The sequence below is a fragment of the Paramacrobiotus metropolitanus genome, unplaced genomic scaffold, assembly GCF_019649055.1.
Source record: "Paramacrobiotus metropolitanus isolate TYO unplaced genomic scaffold, Prichtersi_v1.0 Parri_scaffold0000070, whole genome shotgun sequence".
Lineage (NCBI taxonomy): Eukaryota > Metazoa > Tardigrada > Eutardigrada > Parachela > Macrobiotidae > Paramacrobiotus > Paramacrobiotus metropolitanus.
In genome coordinates, this window is record NW_026570290.1 from 86,928 (window position 1) to 103,723 (window position 16,796).

Genomic DNA, 16,796 nt, shown 5'->3' on the forward strand with positions numbered 1-16,796 from the left:
GTATATTTCAGGGACAGCAAGTACCGCGTGGCGTAGTTGCGCATAGGTATGCGAATAAAGTACAACGCGTCTCTGTAGATTTATGCCACGCCTGTGAATAGGTCTAAACGAGAATAGACTTTACAATTTGTTAGTAAGAAATGGGTACGCACTACACACGTTGACGATCTGATCCTTGCCGGCTTCCCTAGACCAGTAGTTACAAAATCAATGCACCGCAGATGGCTTTTAATTGTGAGTTAAATTATCAAGTTTTGCGATTGTGGTACATATTACAGGTGTACTCGGGGACTTGGGGTGAAAAACACGTTTCGCTGGCGGCAGATTGGAAGTTGTCAATAAAATTATTAAAGTAACGTTGTCATTATGTTTTGTAATATTAAGAACTGACAAGGCCGCAACAGCAAGACTCGTTAATTTTTTAAAGTATGCCATTAACATTAATGTTGAATCCTTGTAACATTATTCGAAGTTCATGCACCACAATTTAATTGTAGCGTAGGCTTTAACCCGGAACGACTGTCTTTTAATCACAAACATCCCTAAACAAAATATGCCGGCTTCATCCATAAACTCCGCAAACAAAGGGAATGAGAGGTTACTGGCACACGTGGTAGGTATTTTCATGTCGGTATAGCATTGCATCACCGCGACAAAACCGATGCCCCAGTTCTGCGTAGCAGTAGATTCAACCAGTTAATACTTAGTAGAAAATTCCACTACCATTTCAGCATAGTTCTGGTTATCCGTTCGACGTACGGTCCCCTCAGGCCTTTGAGGCACGTTGTATTGGAAGTTAAAGTTGGCGATATGATCATCAGGATTAAGCCAGGGGTCAATATCGACTGCTTCAATCGTGATAGCAGCGCGCGAATTCCGTTTTACGTTTGCTGTAACACTGATATGTGATGGGAAGGTTACTGAGTTTGTATCATCCGGAGCTCGGTAACTTTGCCCAAGGCTCCTACAATTGCAAGACAGTCGTTGAATTTTTGTATGGCTTCCAGTTACGGTTAAACAAGAGAAGTAATGAAAGGTACTGTACCTCGCTCGCCCGTTCTCATCGACCCAACTATATTGTATAGAGAATTTCATATCACACTCGTCGTCCAAAAACCACCACGCTGGGTCGCAGTCTTCGCTTCGACTGAAGCGGATCAGGCGCATGGTCAAAGTCATTGTTGATGGTACCGTGGTTGTCGTGGAAGTGGTGGTGGTTGTCGTTGTGGTTACAGTCGTCGTGGGAAGGCAACTGGTATCTTCAACCAACTCGACTGCAAACAAATGGAACAACAAATATTCTAAAATTAAGCTTTTGAATCGGTTCAACAGTAATAATTCTGTTCATTGTATTAAGGTCTATCCATAGGAGTGTATTACGGGAAGTAGCCCGGCACTTGATACCGATTTCATGCATACACATTCACCGAAATTTCACTCTTGTGTACATGTACTGCGAAGTGCGAAATAACGTTTTGTATTGCTTAATGACATCCTAAGGCGAATACTATTTGTTTGCATTGGTGACTGGTCTAAAATTTGTGAGCGAAAGCAAAAGCTTCATATGAATCCGCACGAACTGATTATAATTATGAGCGGGCATTGCGCGTGCAACTTTTCTGGCGTGTATATAACTAATACACACCGTAACACACGCATGGAATTGCACGGCATCCTTGAAAAATTACATAGGATTACACGTTTATTAAGATGACTTTGTATAACTCATATAAGCATCAAGCACAGAATAAGATTATCAGGCATAGTTTTTGTAGATGTGCAAGCAAACGGTTAAGATTAAAGCTCAATTTTACCTTTTCTGGCCGTTATTCCAGCCAGGCCAATCGAAGTAGCACAGGCATGGAAAGCCGAAAATCGCAGCTGGTATACTTCGTCTTCCTGCACGATCACTTCCTGCGTTGTCCATTCATCACGTGGTCCGGATGCAGACCAGACCGTGTGCAGTTCTCGCCCGGGTGCAGCAACGGTTGACAAGGTCAGTTTGGCGTGCGGCTCATCTTGTCCATGGATTTTGTACCAGAACTGTAATCGAACCGGTTGTCCGTCTGCCCACAAACCGCCTTTGCTCTGGTACATCGCTGTGCGACTCGAGCCGTTGTCTTCACCGGCATTGCACGTCGAAAATAAGGTTTTCTTTGCTGGAAAATTTTTTTGCATCAATAAATAAATTGCTCGCAATGCGTAAAAGAGGTAAAATTTTAAACCGTACAAGCATCCTGTACTTCCAAAGGATCCGTTGCTGTTACGAAATTACTATCTCCGCGGGGCCTTTCCCAGGTTGTGGAGTCAATGAAGTCGGTTAAGTTGCTGTATACATTCCATCGACAGCACGCAAGGGTTTGCGAAATGTCGCTTGGGCAAAGAAAAGACGGTTCATTTGAGCTGGCAAACTTTACAGTTTCCGGCAAAATCCCTCCTTCCGTTGCCGGTATCATTTTCAGGCATACAAGTACTAATGAAATATTGCCCAAGTACGGTAAAGTGCAAAATAATTACCAGTCTGATAATAAAAATAAAAATTAATGCAGTTGTCACTTACCACAGGCAATAAAAATCCACACGCCTCGCATCGCCATTTTCCTGTTATTTAGGCGTACTCGGTAAGTATTTGAAGGGTTTCTCTTTTTAATTTTGCCCACCGGTGCTAAACGTCGGTGAAAAAGCAGTTCGACAAACCGGGAAATTCTGCGCACGTGCGGCTTGATTAAAAACATTTTGATAAGGCTTGAGATGATCAAAATTAAACCTTGGTTTTGCCTTTCTTATCCTTATCTTTGCCGTCATTTGTGCTCATTGGCCTGATTTCATTGTTTTGTTGGTTTTATCGTAAAAGTTGGTTACGAAATTCGGCGGATTGGTCGGTAAACAAAGCGGTCTAACAATATGAATGGCAAATTCTGCACAATGGTAGGTTCAAACTCCAGCCTAACAGAATATTTTGGCGCGGAGAGCATGCACACTGACCATCTGCACAGTGACCGGATACTTCTACGGCAATTTCAGAGTGGCTGAACCGTTAACGATTAAAGTACACACGCGATACACTCTAACAGTATTTATACAAAATTCTTGGAGACTAAAATAAGTACGAGGCCCGTTGGATGCTGAGAACACATACGATCTCCATCCAACAGTCAATATCAGTCGCAATGACCGTGATAATGCGGCGAGGAGGTGGACGATTTGGGCGGACGCGGGCTCCGCTGCAAACGATCAGCCGCAAGTCGGCGACGTCACGATGGTAACAGCGGTGAACTGACTCGCGGGCTGAAGACGGTCATTCTTTCCAGCCAGAATGGCGCCAAGAGCCTTTTTTCAAACAGCAAAATTTGGAACTGGCGCAGCGGGCGCAACCTGTTCTCCAGCGCTGGCGCAGCGGGCGCAACCTGTTGTCCAGCGCTGGCGCACCGGGCGCACGGTGGTTTTCCCGGCGGGCGCACTTGGCGCAAGACCGCTCCCCCCCTGCCGAAAAGCTAAAGACGGGCCTGCCTGTTTGTAAAAGATCACAAAAGGCCGGATGTGATCACATTTGTCTCGTGGGAGCGCGGGAATCCTCTGGCTGTGGAGGTGACTTGCGTGGACACACTTTGCAGCCACGAACGTACATCAACCAAAGCTCTGTTATCGTCGGAGCAGCAGACCGAACTTCCGGAAAGGGCGAAACCGACAAAATATGGCTGGCTGCACCCAAGATACGAATTAATAGCTGCAGCCTTCGAAATTTATGGACCTTGGGCGATGGAACTAAAAAGCTTGTGGATAATACTGGAAACGGTATAACTAACGCCACAGGCCGGAAGCAGTCGAAAGAGTTCTTTAGACGGCGGCTACCTATACTAATTACAAATGCAGCGAGGAAACGTATGTGTAATGGGTACAATCCTTGACCAGTGACCAGGATGGCATGGATGAACTGTTTTATGAATTTTGAACCGTTTTGGTGCTTACTTTTTACTCTATCAAAAAGGCTACGCAACCATCCAAATTTTTCAGATCTAGATTGCCACGAATGGGATACACCAGAGCCGGAAAACCAGAAAAGACTGACCAAAACCAGTATAATATTCTGAAAGCTTGTAGTCGAAAACCCGGCCAGATAGTATTCATTTCTTTCAAAACCTCTTCCTCTTCGAACACCAAAGCGGAAGAGTTTTGACTACCTTCACCAAATGCAACTAAATTATTATAATAATAATTATCATCGTGGTATTTTTAACCTGGCAATGTTGCCACGTAAACCAACTAAAATATAGTGAAAAAACGAAAGTCTTTACAACTAGTTAAATTATCAGAATGAATTTAATTAGCCGAACGCTATTACGACAAGTACGTACATGTGTAAAGTTGCCATCCAGGACAATTTCGGCGAGTGCCGGAAGCTGAGCAGCGATCGCTACACTATGACTACTAAGATTCTATTCAATCAGTAATACCGAAATACCGCAACTGTTCACAGCACAAACCCGTTAGCTTACCAAGTGACCAAAATACCACTATAGTCCAGCTGAAGAGTCCGCTAGGCCTCGAAGTGACCGAACACATGGCATCCGCCCCGTTGCGGCAGTCTCGCTGGCACTTGCAGTCAAAAATCGAGTACAGCACTAAAAAGTAAAAAATGCAACGCAGAACATACCGATTAAACATGCGAGTTAGGAGTACTCCTATGTCTCACCTATGACGAGCCGTTCGTGCAAAAAGGTTTTATGTATGTTGTGTTACTTATTATATGCTTGTTATGATTGCCATGTCACTCATCTTACGCTTGTTATGTATGTTATGTACCTTATGTTTCGCATAATATTGTTTTAAGTGTGTTTATTTTTAGTGCTTACTAGAAGTAAGCACTTATTGTACGTTTCTTCATGAATTAAAAAATAGTACTGTACTTAATAAATATTATGATAACCCATTCCGTTATCGTGCGTGCAAAGTACAGTAGTATGTGATTACTAAATATGCAGCTGTAATAATAAAAATTAATGTTCATTCTGAGTCAGAAGTAAGCAAAGAGTCTTCGAGTTCTGCACTTAGGTGTGATGATTCCGATGACTCAGATGAAGATTCCTACGGTAACAAGAAACAGATTAGTTTCCAGTGGCCTTTTTACAACACTTCAAGTTTCGATAAGAATACTTACATCGTCTGCAACGTGCTCCGTATCTTCGAGAAACCTAAACTGAAGATGCAACAAAATTAACATAATAAATTTCGGGAACAAGGCATTCACATTTATACCAAAGAATTTTCTTCAAAGAGAATTCGAGGCTCTCTGGGGTTTGGATAAATCATCTTTCGTAAGTTTATCGCGTCGCATATATCAAGGCGTATAGCTTGGGGTGACCTGCGACGCATTACTAATTATTACTTTTCATAATCAGCATAAGTAAGTAATTTCCTAAATAACGTACCACTGTCGCCGCTGCCGTCTACGCAAGTTTCTTCTTGCTGGAGATCGTCGTACAGCTCCTCGCCGACGCCGCACTATGGTTCTCCGCCGTGCAGCTGGGGATCGGTGCGCTGCTGGACTACCCCGCCTCGATCTTTCGCCCCGTGCAGTCGTAGTAGTATTGGCTGCTCGAGGTCGTAGGGTATTTAGGCGCGAAGCACGAGCAGCGTTTTGCACAGTGGGCTGTCCCTGTGCAGTAGTGTCGGCTGGCTGACCGCCGGAAACGTTGCTTCCAGGTTGTCCGTCTGGAGCGGCGCCTGTACGTTGACCTATTGGAACAATGTTGCTCCTACAAGATAGCTGATCATATGTAAAATTGAACAGATTCTTATAATTTAGAGTGGCACAAGTTCACATTCAACAATAATTTTAATTACGATCACATACGGCGCCTGTAAAAACACGTTCGCATCTCCAGCAGTGATTGCTTGAACGATAAGCTCATGCGTCCTGTTTAATTTCGACAGGTCAAAGGACCTTCCGATTTTGTCGGAAAGGAATTTTTGTTTCTGAGACTTTTCATAAGTAATATTCATTTGGCCGGCTTTGATTTGACGAAAAAAAACTTCAACATCGTGTTTTTGCGCTTCAGTCATTAATGCCATATTTTTGAAGTGGGAATAATTATTTGAGTACTGCCGCTGTAATGTTGAACATTAGTAATTTTTGTAACGGCTGACTAGCTCAATAGAATAGCCGTTTACGATTATTTACTCTAATAGCATCGTTAAGGGCCTTTCGGTTTATTGTAGTCCAGAGTGTATTGAAGTCCGTACGCTGACGCATAAGTTGGCGACACTCCATTATAATGTTATCTGTTATTTCTGCATTATTATTGAAGGGAATATTATGTACACGATTATAAGCAATCAGCAAATTGACACTGTGCATATCAATGTTGTCCATAACCGTCAATGTTCCAGTGGTACTCTTATCCGGCAAATCCTGCAAATACGCTAAGTGTGGTCACGCTAAGGTGTCACCAAAAAGTTATAAATTTTTATAAATTGAAAAGAGCTAAATTACTCCAGTCTGGTTGTTATTTTTCTGTACAGAAGTAAATGCTGCGTTTTCTGAAATTTGCAAATGACATTATTTCCCAAGATGCCGTTATAAACTAACACACAAGGGAAATCTATTGTAGTCACTCTTTGACCGGTATCTAGAATTTGGCAGAAATTAAAAAAGGCTTTTTAAAAAAAACGAAATCCCAATCGTCAAAGTCAAGAATCGTCAAAACGTAGTTTAGGTTTAATTGTGTACACTGTATCGTAAGCCTAATTTTAAGTTACGCTATTTAATACTGCTATCATTATAATGTTCACCTGATTCTCCAGCTGAGCAATATGCTGGGTCAACCGCAGGCAAGGTTGATGATATACCTCCAACACCACACAGAATGCTAACTGCTCGTTGTTTGAGCAGAGCTGAATTACTGCAGTCAGTTTGTGCCAGCCGGCAACCACTAACCAAAAGCGAAATACATTTTTTTATAATCTTGTTTCATATTTTATCTCACCGTTGAGTTTACCATTATCAATTTTATATATTATTGAAAGTACAAAACAAAATTAATTAAATCAGTAAGATTGACCTGTTAGCTGAATGACTCCATCGACAATATTCCTCCGAAACGCGGCAGCTTCCTCTGGCTGCGCGTTAATGTCAGGTGGTGGGATATCAACTACACAGATCACATCAATACTTTTTTGCTTCTCCAGCCTGTTGCACAGCGTTTGAGCCGATAAAGGTGAAACCGCCAGCATAGCGCCTTGGTTCCAGCGCATCAGACTGCTACTATTAGATGGATTTTGAGCTGATAGCGCACTTGGCGATGCCGCCGGCACCGACGTATCTGAGCCACTGATCATTCGCGTGATGCTTTGTGCCGGGGCCTAGAATTATCAATAAATAAAATTTTGAAGGTAAACGGAATTCTTTGAAGTACCTCACCAGCCGAGTGCTGCTTAATGTGCCGAGCGAAGTAGTGGTTACAGCAGCCGCCTTTGTATATGTTCCCGCTTTCATTAGGCTCCCATGCCTTGCAAGGACATCCCAAGATTTCACAAATCGCGAAAAACGGGACTTTGCACTCTTGTTCCATAATTAAGTATGATAAAAAGATTTCAAAAATTGAATTTTTCGCTTTACTAATGACAGGCAGTCCATTCGTTTGTGCTTAGCGGAAAACTTTATTGGTTATATCCGTGTAAGAAACTCACAGATCCGGGTGTGGTTTAATGAGACTATAAGTCTTTTTACGCTCGTTCTGCTGAGCCTGTGGTTAACCCATAAAGCTGCTGCAGAAATACTCCTGAATATATCCCAGTTTTGCCATGCGTATGCATATATTTTTGCTTCATTCGTCCGCTAAATTTGTCTTTGTTGATCTAATTACCTGGTTAAGCAATGGAAACGCCTTCTCTGGATGGATTTATGGAGTTTGCAACAACAGCTTTGCAGCATTCAGTGAATATTATATACGGAGAGAATCCTGAGCACGACAGATTAGACGATGCACTTTTCCAGATTGATGGTCTTTAAAAGTAGGTTTAGCGCTGACGCTGACTTCAGAGATATGTTTTTTAAACTGACCTAATAGTCAAATAAACTGTTGCAGACTCACAAACACCGTTGTGATCAACGCAAAACCTTCGGATAAAGCCCAGATAGATATAATTCAGAACGAAATAACTATACAACGAGAGAACGTTCTGTTGCTCTTATCGGAGATACCAGAATCGGCTATTTTGCCAGTGCAGATATACAAGACGTACACAGGTGGAAGGCCCAAATTGGATATTCCTGAAGAGGACTTGATACGGTTGCGCAGGGAAGGGTTTACACACGAAAAGATTGCTGAAATACTGGGAGCTAGCGTCCGCACAATTAAAGACCGTTGTGCGAAGCTGCAGATTTTAAAAAAAGTAACTGTTTTATTTGTTCTGTAAGAAGAAAAACGGAGGTTGATAACCATTGTGTTGTAGGATATGAGGACGGACATATCAGACGATGCTCTTGATTCCGAAGTAAAAAGCATCTGCGCTTTCCACGCCAAAGTCGGTTACCGAATGATTTGGGCGCAACTGACGGCTCGCGATATTCACGTGAGCAGAAAGCGCGTGCGTTCCAGCGCTCACCGCGTCGACATATACGGTATTGCCCAAAGAGCTACGTTCCTGATTCCTAGACGGAAATAAGTATAAAGTGCGCGCTCCAAATTCCTTATGGCATTTGGATGGAAATCTAAAATTGTGCAAATACGGTTTCGTGTGTAACTGAAATTATTTTGTTAAAGATGCGCATTTCAGATGCTTTGTCTTTTACTCGTAGTTCATGGTGGAATGGATGGTTACTCCCATCTCATCGTATACCTCAACTGCGCTACTAACAACACCGCCAGCACAGTTTTCGAATGTTTCCGGGAGGCCGTTTCCACGTATGGTGTTCCTTCTAGGCACGTGCTACAGTATAGCTGCATGTTCTTTGTATTTTACAGATTTTGAATGCTGAATTTTGTGGGTGAATAACGTGAACTTTTCAGGGTTCGCACCGATAAAGGAGGAGAAAACCTGTTGGTTGGGGAGTGGATGATGGAGCTGCTGGGCCTAATAGGGGTAGCTTCATCACGGGAAAGTCCGTGCATAACCAAAGAATCGAGCGATTCTGGGTGAATCTGCGTGTTAATGTTTTGGACAAATATATCACTCTCTTTCGAAACTGGAAGAACGAAGGAATACTGGATCCTAAGAGTCTGATCCATCTTCTTATCCTGCAACATGTCTTCCTTCCAAAACTACAACGGGCAATGAAAAGTTACCAAATGACGTGGAATAAACATAAAATGAAGACCGAACTGGGTACGTACTCTCCAGAGCAGCAATGACGTCTCGGCTCCGTAACAGTGGGCATAGACGGGTTCCAGCAGCCGGACACCGAAGTAATTGACGACATGTATGGAGTTGAGCCCGAAATTCATTGCACCGAAGAAAAAGACGATAGAGGAGTACCTAATACTAACAACGCCACCGCCAAGCAAATCCTTGTTTCTCGGTTAGATTGCGCTGAAATGGAGGATGATTTTTACTGTAAACTACTTTCTCTTAAAGGAAAGGAACTACTGCAAGTTTGAACACAGCTTTGAAGTTTTGCTTCTATGGTTCTTAGTCTGAAACGTTGACTTATATTTAACGGTTTGAATTAAATACTAAAGTTACAAAGTTCTGGTAAAACCGGAATATGTATATACTGTATAATAGGTTGGTATGACGCTAAACCCCAGCACGTCGTGTTACAGGGCTAAGCTGCCAGCGCTAAAATTTAGCGCTATGCGTATCTGCCGTATATACATAACATACATAACACAACGTTACAAACGTAACATAACAAGGGTATCATGAGTAACAAACATAACATGAGTAACATAAGTAACATGGCAATCATAACAATCATATCAGAAGTAACATAACATACATAAAACCTTTTTGCCCGAACGGCTCGTCATACTCACCTGTTGCTGTAGCTGTTGTTATTAGTTTTTTTGTTTTTGTAATTTCTGATTGCATATACCGAATATTAGTAAGTAATCAACATCTCAGCATAATATTACACACTGCAACCAGTACGTTGATCAGATCTACATGTCTTACGTATTCGTTTTACTTTCCCCACTACAGAAAGGCCGTATGATTTGGTCATTTTGGGAATCATTTACCAATTATCGGTTCCAACTTCCATGTACTGGTTTCGTTGACTCCTTTGGAGTGAAGCTTGGACTAAAGGTATAATGGAGACCCGGGAGGCTCTGCCGAGCGGTGGCGGCATTTGCTTTGTTCCCGGAGACGTCGTGTTGTCATGTAATCCGCTGGTGTGGGTCCTTGAGCGCAGTGCCTACAAAACCCACTGTGCCTATTGCTTTCACGACAGCCAGGAACTGCGTAAATGTTCGGGATGTCACTTTCACCGCTACTGCAACACTACGTGCCAGGTGAGATGAGAACAACGATAAAATTAATAAGATTCATAAGAACGAAATTTCGGCGTACTCGCATCGTGGAAACTTCACCAGGGAAACCTGACATGAGCTTTCATCAAGAGTTATCATAGCAGTGTGGCATTATCGCCTCCCTTAATATTAATTTTCAACTGTCGCCGGATATGATACATTCTGATATTAATGTGACTTTTTTATTATCAACTTGTACAAGCCAATGCCATTTACGTTAAAACTTTAAATACCCAATAATCAGAACAAGAAAAATAACTCTTCTAACTCTCGAGAACACCCGACCGTCCCCAGGACAGAAGCCGCGTTTCCGCGCTGAATTTCCACACTTATACATTGCCACAAATAATGAACAGCGCGCGCTTCTCCCGTTTGTTCCTTGATACGCCGGCCGACTTCATTGATGAACTGGTGGGTACTTTCGCTACAACTTCCCATAGTTTCGAGTGCCATTGGCTGGAAAAAATGCCGATCAGTGAGTTCGGAATATAGGTTCCGCTTCCGCACTTCCGCGTCTTCAGCAGCCGATCCCGCTGCTTCTGAACAGCCAGCTATATACGAAGTAGCGAATGTGTCACAAACTGTTACATCCCATATCAGAGGGAGGCCATTTCTCCATGGGAAGAGTGATAAGCCGTCTGGCCGCTTCCCGTTCAGTCTGCACAGTCCGGGATGCTCCAAGATTGACGGCACCTTTGCTGATCCCAGGCTACGCTGAATCACGCTATTCAGACTCGCATGCCTCCTGAACCTTCCTTGGCTTTTGACGCACGACAATCCATGTAAGCCACATGTATCAACCATTTCACCACACCGACATTTATGCTCTTTACAAATAGGCGCCCCCATCCGCAAAGCCACAGCGATCCGCAGACCGGCATCGTCCAGCAGTGTGCCAAGGCTGGCGACCGGCAATGCAAACAACCAGGCACTGGCATCCTTAGCAGAGGCAGCCAACAGACGAGCAGAGGCAATAACGTCGGCGCTCTCTTTTAAGGCTTCCAGTTTCCCGGCAGTCAGCATGTCCGACCACAAGCGTTGGTTTCTCCGGTCTTCCATCGCAGGTGCACACTTTCCTGTACGTTCTTCCCAGCACAGCTCAACGTCAAACCGCTCGTCGGGGCAATCTTCGGGCACAATAGTGCGTACTAGCTCGTCGGTAGAATAAAGCGAGGAGAGATAGGCCGGCGTAGCGATTTCTTCGGCTTTAGGCAAACCCAGGCCACCTGATTTTACCGGCAGAGAAGCTTGCACGTACGTACAGTCGTCCATCGCAACATTCGTAATCTCCTCAGCTTTTGACCTAATCACTTTGTCAAACTCCCTGAGCTTCTCTGGATATTTGTAGCAAGCGGCCGCTCTTAGAGAGTGTACATGAGTCGCGGTAATGACAGACTGTTTCTTAGGAGAAATAACGCTTGCTGCGCCGGCAAAACGCTTAATGAGTCTGTCAGTTTTTTGATTTGGCCAATTTTACCGTCCAAGCAGTGGCCGATGGACCAGTCAGTAAGGGGAGCACCGAGCAGTTCCAACGTCTCTGGGGTTACCCTCTTAATACCAGGAGCGACTGCGGCAAACCGGTCGAATATTCGGTCGTTCTGATATTAATTGTAAGTTAGTACAACGAAAGAGACTGCAGGTGTTATGCCCCCTAGTTGGTGGGGGGGGGGGGGAAGAAAGAAAGAGGAAATCCATAATTACTTTAGCCTCTTTTTCAATGCTGCTGCTTCAGTACATTCTTTGTTGTACGGCTGCGCTCTGTGACAGCTGTTTCAGATTTAATCAAGTATGAAATTTATGTGGTATCACTTACTCTTTTAATTTGTGTTTGGTCAGTCCAAGTTTGTGTCCTGTGAAACTGCGTGCAGTACCGTCATTTAGGACCTAAATATGCGCATGCCCAAGACGGCATGAAAATGGTATTCGCTTTCTGACTGTGTGTGATGCAGGCCGCTGATTGGAAAATGGAGCATAAACTGGAATGCGCCATGCTGAGGGACATCAGCAGCATGGAAAGAGCGGATAAAGAAGATGATGGTGGGAGGCGGTCTTCCTGGTGGCCGGACATCGAACGGCTTTCCCGTGTCTAATGGTACCTTCAATGACATGATCGTCAAGCTGGACCATAAAATTAAGGTAATACTCGTATCAGTGATGGAATGTGAATCTTGTAGCACCTAGTTAAGGGCGGGCTACGTGCCATAAAATTTGATTCTGTTAGATGGCGATTTGTGCGGTACGAAAAGCTTCTTCTCATTTTTTCCAGTTATTGGTTGAGCAGTTTTAGTCCCTTGTGCGTGCGAGACGCAATCGTTTATGTGCATATGACCAGTCAATATTATTTGGAAGTATCCAAGCAGCATACAAGTATTCGCAGTCGTAGTCAGCACAAAACATAAGTCTATCAATCGAGAAAAATATTACTGTACAATATTATAACGGAAGGCTGATGATGGGCCTCCGTTACTAGTGGGTTGGCTACACGCCGCGCCACGACGCACAATCACCGAAAGTGGTGGTCAAAGATGCAGACGTTACACAGTTCAGGGAATTACAGGAATCAGGAAGACGAGAGGTCATTCCGAATGAACGATCGAACGAACGAAAGAAAGAAAGCTTTCTCATCAAAGTTTATTAGCAATTGAAGAAATGCGGGTGGCTGCGAAGCAGCACCGTGCCCGACTGATTTCCATAAACTCATTCTCATCTCCACAGAAGCTAGAAATTCGGAACACAGACCGCCCACAGGCTACCGATTACATCATCGGCTTTATCACTGACCAATCAAATAAAACATAATTATTTGAATTCATAACACTCTTGCTATAATATTATAACGGCTAAAGCTGGCGCCATTTTCTAGGTGGCTGACCGTGCTGCACGGTAATAAACCATTTTTTCTAAACGTAAATTCTGATATCGGTTTTAATGTGTGATTAAAATGAACTTGGGCCATACGAAAATTTGTAAATTTTTGTTCGAACTTACGTGCCAACGCGAGGTAACAACGTCCCGAACTGTACTGTATTAATACTGTAGGCGAACCATGCATCTGAAGGGAATTTATACGTTATGAGCATTGAGCGGTACGTTACTGGACAGCCGGATAGGTAAATACGATTCGCGCTGTAGCCTGCCCTGCACTACATAGTTGCAAGCCGTGTCTGTAAATCGTGAATACGCTCGTGCAAGCGCGCTTGGCTGCGCTGTACAAATTTCCCTCAAGAGCTGAGTTAGGGTACAGTAATAATTATTGACGGGAATGCGAAAACAAGCTGCCGTTTGAGTGCAAATTTCAAGTTGCAGCGTTAATTCAATATACGCCCAGCTTTTTCAATTTTGTAGAAGCAGGCAATTCTACTTAAAAAAAACCCTGTGCGTATGAGAAAATCCAAAGGAACCTACACGGTAAAGTTGTAAATTCAAACGGCGATATTCGTAATTGCAAGACGGTAGTAGGTGAGCAATGACACAAACACAATCTGAATTTCGGACATGTTCGGCAACAACCCCCAGCGTCCCCCCACACCCCAAAACGATGTTGCCAAAATTTTAAGTTTTTGGCAACATCACAAGCTGCTTGCCAGAGCCATGCTGCCGAGTAAGACATGATTCCAAACGGGACGAAAAAGGCTAGCCAATCACAATCGTTCAGTGACGTCATGAATTTTTAATTTCCGCCGGCAGCATCAAAAACATTTATCGCCAGCAGCACGCCCTGAGTTTTCGCATTCGCATCATTAATAAAATGTTGTCCTTAGGAGAGTGTATCCAAAATATGATCTTTTCCGCGGTCTGCAGCTGATGGGACAGGGAATGTCTGCCGCTGTAGCGCTTCACCAGCGAGTGCTGGATGGGACTGGGCCGCTGTCACGACAGGAGAAAGACGAGTCCCAAGAACTGCCTGCCCAATTTGCTAATCGCCTGATCAGTTACTGTCAGGAAGCCAAAGATATCTTTGTTGTTCTGTTTGGCGAGAAGTCCAAGGAGGTCGAGAAAGCCGATATTGTCCTTGAGCGGGTGACTGCCAAAATAGGCCTCATCGAGCAGGCTTTCGACATTCAACGCAAGACCAAAAAATGAAGTTGTATTACTTGCTTTATGTGACTGTCTGGGCTTTTCGACATGCGTTGTTTTTATGCGTTTTTGATAAACTCATTCGTCGTGATTCGTGAGCTGTTATTTGCACCACACTGAAAATAGTGTATTTGCGAACTGATAAATATTGATTTTTAACCACAAACTGAGTGTCTCTTTATTGTCACAGCGTATTTCCAAACGACAGGTAAAAGTCATACTTTTGTTCGTTGAGATGTGATAGGAAATCACAAGATAACGAAGTAATGACAAAAGGCATTTCCCTAATAATTGCTGATTCATTCGAAAAAGACCTTCTCTGCGCTGCGGTCATTTGTTCATTGTTGTCCTTTGCTTTATTCACTTAAATACACTTCGGCGAAAAAGTCGTGTACATTTCGTCGATCTGATTCAAAAATTATGTAGTTACAAATCTGATAAAGACACCTAATGAAGTAAGATTAGTTTTCCGTTTGTAGTAAAGAGTGCAGGTGTATGTATTTGAGAAGAAAACCGAAGAGCAAATTCTATACTGCTGGCAGGTTTGAAATTGTCAGTAAAATAAACATCGTTGCTGTTACTATTGGCAAGGCCGGAAATGCAACACTCGTTTTTCTTGAACGTTTTCGTATTACGATATTATTATTAAACTTTCATGCGGTTATTTCACAATGTGCGGCATTGTGGAAAACAAAACAACAATGCACTGGATCCACGAGAATGTCTTTCTTCGGTGAGATACCACATCGAATGAGGAAGTTCGAACAAGCATTTGACTGCGATGCTAACGCGAACGTCAAAAGGCCAATGCATATGACTACATTGAGAGTTTGATATTCCGCTCGAGCACTTGCGGCTTTTTTATGGTTAACGCGAAGTGGTTGATCCATTAAGCCAGTACGTGGTCATGTCGTTTTTGCCCTTGACTGATATCACACCGCGCTGCTCGATGAGGAAGGATTGTGTACTGATTAATATCTGTGCAGTGACATGGGAAATTTGAGTGCAATTCGGTATCCCGTAGGAGCACATCCTGGAGGCAGTGTTGACAGTGTCACCAAACCTGTTCAAAGCACTCCCATAAAGAACACGCGCCCTGACAGTGCTGAGTGATCCACTTACAGACAGTATCTTAAGCGGCGAAATCCAACGACTCCCGCCGCGCATGGCCCTTCAAAATCACGAATTAACACATTAATTAGCAGTTTTGCTGCAACCCCAGTGGTACTACTGTTACCGGAGTGAATTCCGGATTTATACTGTAAATCAAAGTGTCCGGAATACCGCGGTGCAGATTCCATGACCTTGAGCGCGTACTGGGCCATAACTTCGGCGTGCCGTTCGTGAGCAGTCCGAATTAAGCCACTGACAGTCTGAAAATCCATATTTTTGAGATTTTCTTTGAAAATCTCTTCATAATTCGACGTGTGCGTGTACAAAGTGTTAGAAGCATTCAAACAACACGTGCGTACGAGAAATTAGAGGCAAACAGGGTTAGAAATACGGTACTATACCAAACAACAGTCATTGACGGTTTCCACTTTGGAAATCTCATCGGCAAATAAGCCAATCAGTCGATCAATGTTGTTTTCGAATTGATTGACTAGTTCAATAAGAACTCGGCGCACAGATGTTAGTGAGAGAAGCAAATCCACACAATTGCGTGAACATAACCGTCGTTGATTCGAACAGTTCGGGAACCACGGTTGTTCCTGTGCGGAATGCAATGGCGACATTCCTGTGACAATATTATATCCTGTACTGATATATTTTGTATGCATATTAACTCGACAACATCAGATGTACAGATACCTCGGAAGGAGCTGTGCGATGACCTCGTCACACCGATGCATTTCCTCGATCAAGGCTTTCGTTCGGAGCGCCACTTCGCTTTCCAGATCGACAGTGTAATTGGCTAAGCGCCTTTGAATTTTCTCAATAAATTTCACTTGGTAGCGGACGGTAAATAGATTGGATATTTCCGCGAAACTATCTTTGATCTCGTTCACCGATGGCCGCTCTCGGACGTTGCTTTGCCAGCACATCTTCAGTATGCGTCGAAAATCATGAACTGATTCCGGTGTGGTAGCGTCTGTATGGGTTTCTACAAACAGCACAACGTGGTCCCGTAATTTGCATAAGCTAGTGCCTGTTAAAATACAGAAAGGGAGTCACTTGTTACTTGTGAATTTTTCTTTTGCTAACAGTTCCCACAATATTACGCCCACGGCGCTTATTTCATTTTTC

The 16,796-nt window shown here is 43.4% G+C and overlaps 3 protein-coding genes across 3 annotated transcripts in view; all 3 read right to left on the reverse strand.

The window, feature by feature from the left end:
- Positions 1–9,849, reverse strand: part of LOC129594608 (ran GTPase-activating protein-like) — a 39,631-nt gene extending 29,782 nt beyond the window's left edge. Inside the window, exon 1 of the mRNA XM_055491355.1 lies at positions 9,831–9,849. The gene's annotated coding sequence lies outside the window, so the exon portion shown is untranslated. The remainder of the gene's footprint in view (positions 1–9,830) is intronic.
- LOC129594611 (uncharacterized) lies at positions 509–2,724 on the reverse strand. Its single transcript, XM_055491360.1, has 5 exons — positions 2,561–2,724; positions 2,231–2,473; positions 1,815–2,159; positions 1,046–1,274; positions 509–964 (listed from the first exon to the last, which is right to left on the reverse strand). The coding sequence occupies exons 1-5, from the start codon at positions 2,595–2,597 to the stop codon at positions 697–699; spliced, it is 1,122 nt and encodes a 373-aa protein (XP_055347335.1). The 5' UTR covers positions 2,598–2,724; the 3' UTR covers positions 509–696.
- Positions 9,850–15,288: 5,439 nt separating the features above from the next.
- On the reverse strand, positions 15,289–16,493 carry LOC129594713 (guanylate cyclase 32E-like). Its single transcript, XM_055491488.1, has 5 exons — positions 16,362–16,493; positions 16,064–16,287; positions 15,787–15,922; positions 15,672–15,720; positions 15,289–15,612 (listed from the first exon to the last, which is right to left on the reverse strand). Exons 2-5 carry the CDS (start codon positions 16,283–16,285, stop codon positions 15,417–15,419), a joined length of 603 nt encoding a protein of 200 aa, XP_055347463.1. The 5' UTR covers positions 16,286–16,287; positions 16,362–16,493; the 3' UTR covers positions 15,289–15,416.
- Positions 16,494–16,796: the final 303 nt, after the last annotated feature.

What these genes read in the sequence shown, in the direction of transcription:
- LOC129594713 (XM_055491488.1), bottom strand. Translation starts at nt 16,285, where the DNA reads ATGTCGCCATTGCATTCCGCACAGGAACAACCGTGGTTCCCGAACTGT. An exon ending in CCGTCAATGACTGTTGTTTG is followed by an intron (nt 15,923 to 16,063) that starts GTATAGTACCGT and finishes ATGGATTTTCAG; the next exon opens with ACTGTCAGTGGCTTAATTCG. An exon ending in CGCCGCTTAAGATACTGTCT is followed by an intron (nt 15,613 to 15,671) that starts GTAAGTGGATCA and finishes TGCTTTGAACAG; the next exon opens with GTTTGGTGACACTGTCAACA.
- LOC129594611 (XM_055491360.1), bottom strand. Translation starts at nt 2,597, where the DNA reads ATGGCGATGCGAGGCGTGTGGATTTTTATTGCCTGTG. An exon ending in GTGGATTTTTATTGCCTGTG is followed by an intron (nt 2,474 to 2,560) that starts GTAAGTGACAAC and finishes ATATTTCATTAG; the next exon opens with TACTTGTATGCCTGAAAATG. An exon ending in TTTGGAAGTACAGGATGCTT is followed by an intron (nt 2,160 to 2,230) that starts GTACGGTTTAAA and finishes AAAATTTTCCAG; the next exon opens with CAAAGAAAACCTTATTTTCG.